Source organism: Bos grunniens, chromosome 11 (genome assembly GCF_055505025.1).
Source record: "Bos grunniens cultivar Pamir isolate PY7600 chromosome 11, Bosgru_T2T1.0, whole genome shotgun sequence".
Taxonomy (NCBI): Eukaryota; Metazoa; Chordata; class Mammalia; order Artiodactyla; family Bovidae; genus Bos; species Bos grunniens.
This window is the reverse complement of record NC_141175.1, coordinates 1,917,200-1,930,092: the sequence shown is the minus strand read 5'-3', so window position 1 is coordinate 1,930,092 and position 12,893 is coordinate 1,917,200. Positions and strand designations below refer to the sequence as shown.

At 56.4% G+C, this 12,893-nt stretch overlaps 1 protein-coding gene across 1 annotated transcript; it reads right to left on the bottom strand.

The window, feature by feature from the left end:
- Positions 1–282: 282 nt before the first annotated feature.
- On the bottom strand, positions 283–2,537 carry LOC147362258 (lipocalin-1-like). Its single transcript, XM_086323912.1, has 5 exons — positions 2,454–2,537; positions 2,015–2,145; positions 1,543–1,613; positions 1,026–1,136; positions 283–443 (listed from the first exon to the last, which is right to left on the bottom strand). Exons 1-5 carry the CDS (start codon positions 2,535–2,537, stop codon positions 283–285), a joined length of 558 nt encoding a protein of 185 aa, XP_086180038.1.
- Positions 2,538–12,893: the final 10,356 nt, after the last annotated feature.

Here is a 12,893-nt window from a genome sequence, read left to right as displayed (position 1 = left end):
GGTGAGCCCAGGAGCAGACGCCCCGCCTGCCTGGCCCAAGGAGGGTCTCCTGCCAGGCGGGAGCAGGCCTGGGGGGTTGACCACACGGTCTCTCAAAGCCCCAGGGGCCCCAAGACCCCAAGTGTGCTCTACAGCTGTTCCCTTACCCTAGTTTCCTCCGGGAGAGCAAGTTTCTGTAGAAAAAGGAAGCACATTTCAGAAGACCCAGGGAATCCCTTAGCCCAGGGCCCCTCCATCAGCCAGCACGTCACATGACCCCAGCGAGGATGGGGCCTGTCCTCATCAGCCCTGCTGATGGCCCGCCGCGGGCACCAGCCGGCAGCAGGGGCCTATGGGCTTCTCACCGCTCTGCAGGGGCCTGAAGATCTCCAGGTTCAACCCTTTGGCTTTTGCGAACTCCGTGAACTCCTCCCAGGCCTCTGGGCTGTTCTCCTGGTTTCTTCCTGTCGGTGAAACCAGGAGATGGATGGGAGGGTGAAGGGCAGAACCAAGAGTGACCACGACTCCGTCCCGGCCTGGGGGAGTGAGCGGCCGCCTCAGCAGGGTAGGAAGTGCCCTCAGCAAACGTCCCAAGGATGGAAGGTCTGCCCAGGAGGGAGTCCACGCCGACCCCTGGGCTGATGCTCATTCTGCTCCTGGCCACAGAGACCCTCCGTGACCCTCGGGGCCTCCTGTCCATGGGCAGGAAGGTCCTGACGCTCCGAAACATGCCTGAGCCTCATGCCCGTAATGAAGCCCCAGGAGCTGGAATTTCCTTCCCACTCGGGCTCCGTGCAGACACCGCTCTCCCCGCAAAAGCCCCCCCCTCCCCGAGGAGCGGAGCCAAGGGTGAGGCCACAGGGAGCTGCCTGGTGAGCGGCAAGGCCCGCCCCAACACTGACATGGGCGTCCTGTGCCCACCGCATCCCCTACGGACACCAAGCAGCAGGGGACCTGCTGCTTCCTCAGGGGCTTCTCCTGAGCAGAAGGCACGGGGGAAAGGGCGCAGGAGGGGCTTTGCGGGGGCTAGGATGCAGGACCCTCACCCAGAAGCCGCGCCACGCGGATCTGCCGTCCGTCCAGCTCGCCATCACAGTACAGGATGAAGTGGTCTTGCACCCGCAGCGGTAAGACGAACACCTCACGCTTGCCCCCGTCTGCAGAGGGCGGCACATGGTCCTGAGCAACCCAGGCCCCTCCAGGACTGCCTGCCCAGGGTCTCCACCCCGGCCAGACCCCCAGGCCCTGGGGAGGCCCTGCCTGGGAGGTGGGCACCCAGTGGGCGGATCCCAGGGATTTCAGGGGGTCCAAAGAGGCCAGAGCGGCGGGGAGCTTCAGCTCTGCCCCAGCCGGAGCTCGGACCGGCCAGCCCCTCTGGACGAGTCTGTCACACCTGTACATGGCGTCAGCTGTTCTCACCTCTCAGGCAGACTGACCGGTGGAGGAGTCCCCAGGTACTTAAGGGGGTCAGAAAGGAGTGGGGCTTCTCTGGCTGAAAGCTGACCCCCAGGAACGTGCTGGGATCCACCTCCCCACCCCCCAACTTGGAGTTCCAGGACTCACAGGCTGTGTATCTGCCAGGATCGTTGGTTTGCTCCAGGACGAGGCTCGTCTCCTGGCACTGACCATCAACCCTGGGACACAGAAGCCATGCTCTGCTGATGCCTGGGGTGTGGCCACCTTGGAAACCCAGCCCAGCCCGGGCACCGCATGCCCCGCTCCACCACAGCCACCGCAGGCCCGGGCCTGAGGCAGCCCCGGGAGCGTGGCGCTTCTCTCGCCGAGTCCAGGCACCAGCGGGGACTTCAGCATCTCACGCAACAGCTGCTCGGGTCTCCCAGCCCTGCCCCGCCACTCACCCATCTGGGTCCTGCCCCTGCACAGGGTCCCGAGTGAGGCAGTGGCCCCTCAAAGCTGTCCAGGGCTGAGCATGATTCGAGGGGTCGGGACGGTCCCCACTGTGGGCTGCCCACCCCCCGACGCCGCTCTCCTGCTGTGGGGAGGGGTCAGCGGGGAGGCAGGAGGCGGCTCTCACCGCGACGTGACTTTGGCCTCCAGGTCGCCCCCCTCCAGGACGCTGAAGGTCATGGCTGTCACCGACTCCTGATTCTTCCCAGGAACGTCCTGGTCTGTGGTCACAGCCTTCAGATACCATTTTCCTGACACCTGGAGAGAGCTGCCTGCCGTCAGGGCTCAGGCTGAGCACCCCTGCCCCGCTCAGCAGCCCCAGACTCTGCCCCACCCCCGGGCTGGAGCACCGTCTGTCTCCGACCCCCCACCCTCAGCAGATGCCCAGCACCCTTGCCAGACCCACCCCAGGTGGGCTCCAGCCCCACAGGGCCCCCGGGACCGTGGGCGCCCTGGGCCCATTTGTCTCAGACCCCCGTCGCTCAGTTTGACCACAGCCTTGGGGGCAAGGGTTGGTGCCTCTCCCAGGGGCCCCTCCAGCTGCCCCAGCTCCATCCGAGCCTCACGTCCTCAGTCCAGCTGTCCGAGACCAGAGTGTCCTGGGCCTGCAGGGAGGCAACGAGGCCGAGGGTCAAGAGCAGGGCCCTCATCTCCTGGGATCTGCACGCACGGCCTCCGACAGGTCACTCGCTGGGTGCAGAGAGGCTGTGCCGGCCACTCAGGCATCGGCCCTTTATGTCCCACGGCCCAGGGTCCCTGCGGAACTTGGCAGAGACCATCAACCAATCCCTTCCTGGCCATAAACCGTGGCCAGTTCTGCAGTGAAGCAGATAAAGGTCTCTATTGTTGATGTTGCTGAACAACCCTTGCTGAGCCCCGAGAGTCATGACCACGCTGCCCAGGCTGGAGGCCAAGCTTTGCAGGTCCGTCCACGGAGGTTGGGGGGCTGGGTGAGGGAGCCTCACGATGCCAGCACCAGGGTGACACCCTCACTGCCAGGGAGGACGTGGCTCGTGTCAAAGAGTGTCCCTGAGTGGCTTCTTAACCTCAGATTCAGCACCAACCCCTGTGTGAATACAGCCATGAATCTAAGGGGGTGCGTGCACTCCTGACAAGATGCGCTGGAAGCGGGCACTTTGACGTCCCCTCTCTGCTCCACACACAGAGCAGCGGTGGATCAGACGTGAGGAGGGGGACCAAGACAGACACACACATGGACACACGTACACATGTATGCACTCGCACACTCATTCAGACACATTCAGACACATGAAACCAGTTCAGACACACACTCATTCAGACGCACACACCAACACACAAGTCACTCAGATAAAGACCTCACTCAGAAACTCACTGAGACACACACACACACAGTCACTCAGACACACACATGTAGGCACACTCACGCACATGCACACACACATATACTCACTGGGACACGCAGACCCACATACAGACACGGTCACTCAGACACGCACTTGTACAGCACAGGGACACACACTGATTCACACACAGGCAGACACGGAGACACGGTCACATTCAGTCAGATGCACACTCTCAGACACACATTCACACTCGGACACCCTCACCAGATACACGCGCTCGGACAAAGAGAAAAGGGGAAGCGTTAGTCGCTCCGTCGTCCACCTCTTTGCGACCCCAGGGACTGCAGCCCACCAGGCTCCTCCGTCCATGGGGTTCTCCAGGCAAGAGTACTGGAGTGGGTCCCTAAGCCTTCCTCCAGGGGATCTTCCTGACCCAGGGATTAAACCCAGGTCTCCCACATTGCAGGCGGATTCTTTACCATCTGAGCCACCTGGGAAGCCCCAGACATAGATACACACACTCAGTGGACAGTGTGACTGCAGCCACGAAATTAAAAGATGCTTGCTCCTTGGAAGAATAGCTACGTCAAACCTAGATAGTGTTTTTAAAAGCAGAGACCTCACTTTGTCGACAAAAGTACATATAATCAAAGTGATTGTTTTTCCAGTGGTCAGGTATGGATGTGAGAGTTGGACCATCAAGAAGGCTGAGTGCTGAAGACTTGACGCTTTCAAACTGTGGTGCTGGAGAAGACTCTTGAGAGTCCCTTGGACTGCAAGGAGATCAAACCAATCAGTCTTAAAGGAAATCAACCCTGAATATTCTTTGAAAGGACAGATGCTGAATCTGAAGCTCCAATACTTTGGCCACTTGGTGGGAAGAGCTGACTCATTGGAAAAGACCTTGAGGATGAGAAAGATTGAGGGCAGGAAGAGAAGGGGACGACAGAGGATGAGATGGTTGGATGGTATCACTGACTCAATGGACACGAGTTTGAGCAAACTCCAGGCGATAATGAAGGACAGGGAAGCCTGGTGTGCTGCAGTCCTTGAGGTCGCAGAGAGTCAGACACAATTTTGCAACTCAACAGTCGAGTACAGGTGGCAACAATATTTGCCAAGAGAATATTGGATAAATGGAGCTTGTTATCTGTATGGAGAAGACACACAAGTGTAGCTCGCTGCCTCACACCACACACGACTAAGTCCTGGTAGGTTAGCAGGTGTAAAGAGGAAAAGTGAACTCACAGAACCTACGAAAGGGAGGAATGGTGAGGCCTCTGCGCTGCAGAGGAGGGTCTGGCAGGCGCAAGACACAGACAGAGGAAGGGCAGCCCCAGAAGCTTATGGCAAAGCATCCCCCACGGAGTCCACAGAGAGCCCTACGATCAAGCCAGAAAAAGACAACCAGCCGGACACACGCGGAGCAAAGCGTGTAGACAGGATGACGGCAAGGGTGTGAAAGACGGAGGCAGCAAGGAGCCCGGGGCCCGGGCGTCGCCCTGGGCATCGTGGGCTGCCAGGGCGGATGACCCAGGCCCTCACCCAAGGCGGCCGGGGGACAGTGCTCCCTCGGGCCCGTGGTGCTGCCACAGGGCCCCTCCTCGCCCCAGCAGGGCTCCAGGGTCACAGGGCTCTGTGAGTTGGCAGAAGCTGTCCGCCCACGTGCTGGGGGCATGGGCAGTGTGGGGTTCGTGGGGCACGTTAAGGTCACAGTCGCTTCGCTGTGGGGCTGAGCTCAGCCGACTCCTCCTACGCTCTGGGCGGGAGCACCGGCTGCCTACTCCAGTGGCGCCGGCCAAGGGCACAGCGTGTGAAGGTGGGCAGGGGGGACTGGGGGACGGGTGAGTTTTGTTCTGCCTGAGGCCGGAAGTGAGTCTGGGATCAAGTGGTCCACAGCCCTAACGTGAAGAGTGCTCGTCAAAGTCCAGTCTAAACGCCAGCCCTCGCCGTCCAGAATTTCTTCACAGTGGGACCTGTGTAAACTCGCCATGCAGTTTTATGCTTTTTTTTTAATTAGAGACATTTATACAGCTGATCTGCAATGCTGTATTAGTTTCAGATGTACAGCAAAGGGATCGCTACATATATGTATTCTTTCTAGCTTCTTCTCCATTATGGGCTATTGCAACATGCTGAATATCATTCCCTGTGCTGTGCAGGAAGAGCTGCTGTTTTTTTGTATCTAGCACTGTGTGTACTGTGACCCCAAACCCCCAGTGTACCCCCTCCCCACTCTCCCCTTTGGCAGCGTGACTTTCTTTTCTGTGTCTCTGAGTCTGTGTATGTTTTATAAACAAGACCACTCGTACCGTTCATTGTGGATTCCGCACACGTGTCTGACTGACTGAGCACGGTCATCTCTCCGTCCGTCCCTGTGGCTGCAGACGGCGTCCTTCCGTGCTCTCTGCGGCTGTGCAACGCTCTGTGTGTGCACGAACCTCTTCCTCATCCATATCTGTCGACGGACACAGGTTGCTTCCTTGTCTTGGCTATTATAAACAGCGCTGCATTGAACACTGGGGTCCCTGTATCATTCTGAATTATAGTTTTCTCCAGATACATGCCAGCTTTATGCTGTTTTGATGGTGACCACACCGTCGATCAGAACCCGTGTCTTACAGCAGAACCACAATAAGCAACAAGTCTGTTTCACAGGAAGTGGCCGTCGGAGCAGTGGCTAAAACAGGCAAAAGAAGTTTGACGAAAGTGTGCCACGGGGTAGCTCATCACATTTTATGGCTTTTCTTGAAGTCGGTACTTAGCAGCTTTTTTAATGTGTGAGTTTGTGGGTTGCTTCTCCCTCCAACGAATGTTCATTCTCCTGTCCAACCTGGACTCATCATTCTTATTATTTTTGCTCTCTGTCCATCACGTCCATCTGTCCCTGCTGGCAGCCTCCCCAAAGGCTCCAGGCTTGACGCCACCCCTGCCTGCCTGAGCTTGGGCCTGTCCTTGTCCCGCTGCTGGCCTGCAGGGGAGGGATCCGGAGGTTCAGGTGTCTGCCTCCCCATCCCAGGGTCCCTGGCTCTCCCAGGGCTGGACTCCCACAGGCCCTGTGCCCACAGCCCGCCCTGCCTGAGCAGGTCCAGCTGGTGGCTGGGCTGGTCTACACACTTGGCCGCGGGCAGCCTCCAGGAAAGGTCATGCGTGTTTGCGTTCCGGCTGCTTCTCCTCCTCGGGCTCCGGCAAGGCCCCCAGCCTGTCTGAACAGCGGGTGGCTTTGTCCACCAATGAGCCGTGTGTCACGGTGAACAGACAGAAATGCCTGGAGGCCACTTGGACCCACATCCTCCCGTCTCCTCTGCCAGGTCCAATCCAGCAGACGTGATTTCTGGGAGGTTTGCAAGCCTCCCCTCCATGGCCCAAGCCTGGGGGGAGCCTCCTCTGCTCCTCACACCTGCGTCCCAGAGCAGATCCGGGAAGGGGCTTCTGGAGGAGGGTCTCTCTGGGTCGTTGGCACCCAGGGGTCACATTGGACCCTCTGGTGCGGTCAGCTTGGGGGTTTCAGCTCTGCGAGGAGCTGTCCCTTCGTGGGTGCCCCGTCAGCCGCCCACACCACGGCCCTCGTCCCTAGCTCACCGGGGACTCACCCAGATGCCCAGCAATTCGGTCTCATTTCTTCCCTTCTTTGGTTTGGCAAGCCCTTGGCTGGAACTGCCCGTGGGATGGCCCCACCACATACCAAGTACCAACAGAAAAGCTGCCCTCTGGACAAAAAGAGGATTTTTTTAACTCCTACTTTTGAGTTTTCAGCATTTTCTGATTTTCGTGTCATCAGAATAAAAAAAAAAGGCTATTCACATTAAATAGAAGGCAAATTGTTTGCATTGTAGTTGTATGTTTTTTAAGGAAAAAGTAGAAATTGCCTAGAATCTCTCCCCTTACGTGTTCCCCGGGAGTGTGACGGGGCTGTCGTCCGGCGCACATTTAATCTGGGCTGATCAAATCACTGGGGCGGCTGGGCGTTTCCTGTCAGTGATGAACACGGCTCTTCAGGGTTTCCCTGGGCACCTGAGTGGCCAGTGAGACAGTGTCCTCCGGCCACTGCACGTGGCGCGGAGGAGAGGGACCGTGTTGGTGCCAGGAGTCAGGGCCTCCCCATCCCAGGGTCCCTGGCTCTCAGGTCACTGCTGTGGGGCTGGTGGCAGACTCAGGCCCAACCCCCCACCCCAGGATGCTGACCGCCCCCTGCCCCCATCTCCAGGGTGAGCCTGATGGGTCTACAGTAACCCATCCCTGGGCTGTGTCATAGTTCGGGACCCTGGAGAAAGACAGGGAAAGTGCCCAGGTGCCTAGGGGCATCACGAAAGGCTGCCCAGGGCTTAGGGTCCAGCCATGCAAGCTGGCATGCTCCTGGTGGATTCAGCGGGGTGAGACGAAGCATGATGATGGCTCAGACACTGAGCATTCGGGGCATCCGACACCGTGGACCAAGGTCAGTGAGGGGGGGTGACACAGGGTGGGCACTGAGGGTGACGGGGCCGCCAGGCAGCCAGGGGTCGCGGCGGGCAGGGCTCCACACAGGTCAGCCAGGGTCGGGCGGGCAGGGCTCCACACAGGTCAGCCAGGGTCGGGCGGGCAGGGCTCCACACAGGTCAGCCAGGGTCAGGGCGGGCAGGGCTCCACACAGGTCAGCCAGGGTCAGGGCGGGCAGGGCTCCGCACAGGTCAGCCAGGGTCAGGGCGGACAGGGCTCCGCACAGGTCAGCCAGGGTCAAGAGGGCAGGGCTCCACACAGGTCAGCCAGGGTCGGGCGGGCAGGGCTCCACACAGGTCAGCCAGGGTCGGGCGGGCAGGGCTCTGCACAGGTCAGCCAGGGTCGGGGCGGGCAGGTCTCTGCAAAGTTCAGCCAAGGTCGGGGCGGGCAGGGCTTCGCAAAGTTCAGCCAGGGTCAGGGCAGGCAGGGCTCCACACAGGTCAGCCAGGGTCGGGGGTGGGGGCAGGGCTCCGCACAGTTCAGCCAGGATCGGCGGGGAGCGGGGCTCTGCAAAGTTCAGCCAGGGCAGCGCTGATTTGGGTTCCAGCCACAAGGAAGCGGCCGTGAACAAAGAAACAGGAAGAGCCTCTGCAGCAAGTGACCTTTGCCACCGCACAGGAGCCGAGACTTCTCTCCCAGCGTCGCCGCCTTCCCTCCAGCTGCAGCTCACTGCGCCCGTGAGGGGGCAGTGCCTGTATCCGTGTGCAGCGTGAGCTGGCAGCCGTCCTGGGTGGGCTGGAGTTGGGGGCTGACCTGCAGCCCCTCACTGACCCCCAGAGCGGGCCAGGCGGACCACTGGCTTCCCAGAGCCAGTTCAGCAACAACCACCTTTTCATACTAAGAAAGCTGAAGCTCTCTCTGCAGCCCAAGTTTCAGGGTTCCGTCTCTTCTGCTTGGGGGAACGGGCGATGTTGTAGGTTGTGGTCGAAACCACCCCAGACAGAGTGAGACGGGTGCAGTCTGGTGACGTACCTCACCTTGAACCCTGCTCCAGTCGCCAGCAGTGGGAGCCCGCTTGTAAAAACTGCCGGTTCGGTTCTGGAGATATGAGTAAGTTCTCTCCTTCCTTTGCCTCTGACAAGGGCTAGAACCACTCTGCGGTCGGGTCTGATTCCTCTGTTATGTGTACATTAAAACAGCTTTCTACACACACTTTACACGTCATGCTTACTCATGCCATGATATTGCTCATCCACGTGAACAAGTCAGTGATTTTTAGTACATTTCAGGTGCTGTGCAGTTCAGTTCAGTTCAGTCGCTCAGTTGTGTCCGACTCTTTGCGACCCCATGCACTGCAGCACGCCAGGCCTCCCTGTCCATCACCAACTCCCAGAGTCCACCCAAACCCATGTCCATTGAGTCGGTGAGGCCATCCAACCATCTCATCCTCTGTCATCCCCTTCTCCTCCTGCCTTCAATCTTTCCCAGCATCAGGGTCTTTTCAAATGAGTCAGCTCTTCGCATCAGGTGGCCAAAGTATTGGAGTTTCACCTTCAACATCAGTCCTTCCAATGAACACCCAGGACTGATCTCCTTTAGGATGGACTGGTTGGATCTCCTTGCAGTCCAAGGGACTCTCAAGAGTCTTCTCCAACACCACACTTCAAACGCATCAATTCTTCGGCACTCAGCTTTCTTCACAGTCCAACTCTCACATCCATACATGACCACTGGAAAAACCATAGCCTTGACTAGACAGACCTTTTTTGGCAAAGTAATGTCTCTGCTTTTTAATATGCTTTCTAGGTTGGTCATAACTTTCCTTCCAAGGAGTAAGCGTCTTTTAATTTCGTGGCTGCAGTCACCATCTGCAGTGATTTTGGAGCCCAGAAAAATAAAGTCACCCACTGTTTCCCCATCTATTTGCCATGAAGTGATGGGACTGGATGCCATGATCTTAGTTTTCTGAATGTTGAGCTTTAAGTCAACTTTTTCACTCTCCTCTTTCACTTTCATCAAGAGGCTCTTTGGTTCTTCTTCACTTTCTGCCATAAGGGTGGTGTCATCTGCATATCTGAGGTTATTGATATTTCTCCTGGCAATCTTGATTCCAGCTTGTGCTTCATCCAGCCCAGCGTTTCTCATGAAGTACTCTGCATATAAGTTAAATAAGCAGGGTGACAATATACAGCCTTGACTTACTCCTTTTCCTGTTTGGAACCAGTCTGTTGTTCCATGTCCAGTTCTAACTGATGCTTCCTGACCTGCATACAGGTTTCTCAAAAGGCAGATCAGGTGGTCTGGTATTCCCATCTCTTGAAGAATTTTCCACAGTTTATTGTGATCCACACAGTCAAAGGCTTTGGCATAGTCAATAAAGCAGAAATAGATGTTTTTCTGAAACTCTCTTGCTTTTTCCATGATCCAGCAGATGTTGGCAAGTTGATCTCTGGTTCCTCTGCCTTTTCTAAAACCAGCTTGAACATTAGGAGGTTCACGGTTCACATATTGCTGAAGCCTGGCTTGGAGAATTTTGAGCATTACTTTACTAGCGTGTGAGATGAGTGCAATTGTGCGGTAGTTTGAGCATTCTTTGGCATTGCCTTTCTTTGGGATTGGAATGGAAATTGACCTTTTCCAGTCCTGTGGCCACTGCTGAGTTTTCCAAATTTGCTGGCATATTGAGTGCAGCACTTTCACAGCATCATCTTGCAGGATTTGAAATAGCTCAACTGGAATTCCATCACCTCCACTAGCTTTGTTCGTAGTGATGCTTTCTAAGGCCCACTTGACTCAACATTCCAGGATGTCTGGCTCTAGGTCAGTGATCACACCATCGTGATTATCTGGGTCATGAAGATCTTTTTTGTACAGTTCTTCTGTGTATTCTTGCCACCTCTTCCTAATATCTTCTGTTTCTGCTAGGTCCCTACCATTTCTGCTCTTTGAGCCCATCTTTGCATGAAATGTTCCCTTGGTATCTCTAATTTTCTTGAAGAGATCTCTAGTCTTTCCCATTCTGTTGCTTTCCTCTATTTCTTTGCATTGACCACTGAGGAAGGCTTTCTTATCTCTCCTTGCTATTCTTTGGAACTCTGCATTCAGATGGGTATATCTTTCCTTTTCTCCTTTGCCTTTTGCTTCCCGTCTTTTCACAGCTATTTGTAAGGCCTCCCCAGACAGCCATTTTGCCTTTTTGGATTTCTTTTTCTTGGGAATGGTCTTGCTGCCTGTCTCCTGTACAATGTCACGAATGTCCATCCATAGTTCATGAGGCACTCTGTCTATCAGATCTATTCCCTTAAATCTATTTCTCACTTCCACTGTATAGTCATAAGGGATTTGATTTAGGTCATGTCTGAATGGTCTAGTGGTTTTCTCCAGTTTCTTCAATTTCAGTCTGAATTTGGCAATAAGGAGCTCATGATCTGAGCCACAGTCAGCTCCCCGTCTTGTTTTTGCTGACTGTATAGAGCTTCTCCATCTTTGGCTGCGAAGAATATAATCAATCTGATTTCCGTGTTGACCATCTGGCGCTGTGCAACCTTCAGCAAAATCTACTTTTAGGACATTCCCGTCATGCCAAACAGATTCCCCTTGCCCACCAAGCACCAAACGTCCATCTGGGTCCCACGCCACCCCAGGAACCAGCCGTCGCCTCTCCAGCACTGAGGATTCTTATTGTGGATGTTTCAGAGAGAGGTCTTGGCGCAGCACGCGGCCTCTCACCAGCACGACCGCGGGGTCGCCTCTCAGAGCTGTGTGCTCTTTGTTTCTTTTCAAATCAGTGTCTTCACAGAGTCTGAGGCCCACAGAGACGTGCGCGCTCATCTGTCCGCAGGACTCTCCAGGCGAGAACACTGGGGCGGGCTGCCACGCCCTCCTCCAGGGAATCCTCCCGACCCAGGGGTCGAGCCCACGTCTACGTCAGGGATGTCAGATCTTTCTTTGGCCTCGGGACGTGAGGGATGGGGCTCCAGTTCACGGTCTGTCTTTCCCACTTGCTACATTTTGCCCATTTTCATTTTGGCCCAGGCAAAACCAGAACTTCTGTCCCTGATTGACACCGAGGACAGGAGGGTCAGCCCGGAGCCTACACATACGCTCACCAGAAGGACTTCATTTTGTATATGTCGTCTTTAATCCATCTGGGATTTCCTTTTCAAATAACAGAAATGCTATTTCAAATTTAAAAAAGAAAACAAAAAGCAACTACTCCCCTCTTAAAAATGTGGCCGACACAAAAAATGACCTTGTATGAGTCCATTCGTAGGAAACGAGCAGAACAGTAAAGAGCAGAAAGGAGACCAGAGGTGGTCAGGGGCTGGGGGACAGGCCAGGAACCGGGCACTCTGGGTCAGGGTCTGCCTCTGCGGACTGAAGGCTGCACATAATCGGAAACGGACTTAACACTCATGTGCGGCTCAGTTTAAATGATGCAAGGTGATATTATATTAGTTTTAATTTAGAGCCTAAAATATAAAACACTATACAAAATGCGAGAGAATAAAATTTTTTTCTAAAGTGGGGGAAGGGAAGGAAAGTTCTGGGCCGGGGAGCAGGTAGACGGCGTGGGTGGGGCCGGCACTGACGGTGGTTCCAGAGCCGGTTCTCCCTGCAGGGGTGGCACATCCCAGCTACTCAGACACCAAGACTCCGACAGTCAGTCCAGACCTGGGTCTGCCCTCCCCCTCCTCCCACCTGCTCTCCTCCCCAGCTCTCTCCCGCCACCCCGGCTCCCGCCTCACCTGCCCTCTGGCCGAAGTCTCTTCCTCCTCCAATGCTCTGACATCCCTCCGATCCCTGCTCACTGCTCAGAGCGGGCAGGGCTGGCCACACCTCTGACCCCAGCTCGCTGCTCTGAGCGTGCAGGGCTGGCCACACCTCTGACCCCAGCTCGCTGCTCTGAGCGTGCAGGGCTGGCCACACCTCTGACCCCAGCTCACTGCTCTGAGATGCAGGGCTGGCAGCACCTCAGACCCCAGCTCGCTGCTCCGAGCGTGCAGGGCTGGCCGCCCCCATCTTTCTGGTCATGGCATCGGTGTCCCGTGGAGCCTTGTAGACCCCCAGGGCTCCCGGCCCTCCCCCAGGACCCTGACTCAGTTCCCTGGAGCACGTGCTCTTCTCTCACGTGGACTTGCTCTCCTGCTCTCGTCCACCTGCCCCTCCAGGCCGTGAGCTCCTGCAGGGCAGGAACCATCTGTCGTGTCAGCACCACCCCCAGGCAGTAGCTGAACCATCAACAGAGGGTCTCAGAGCCCC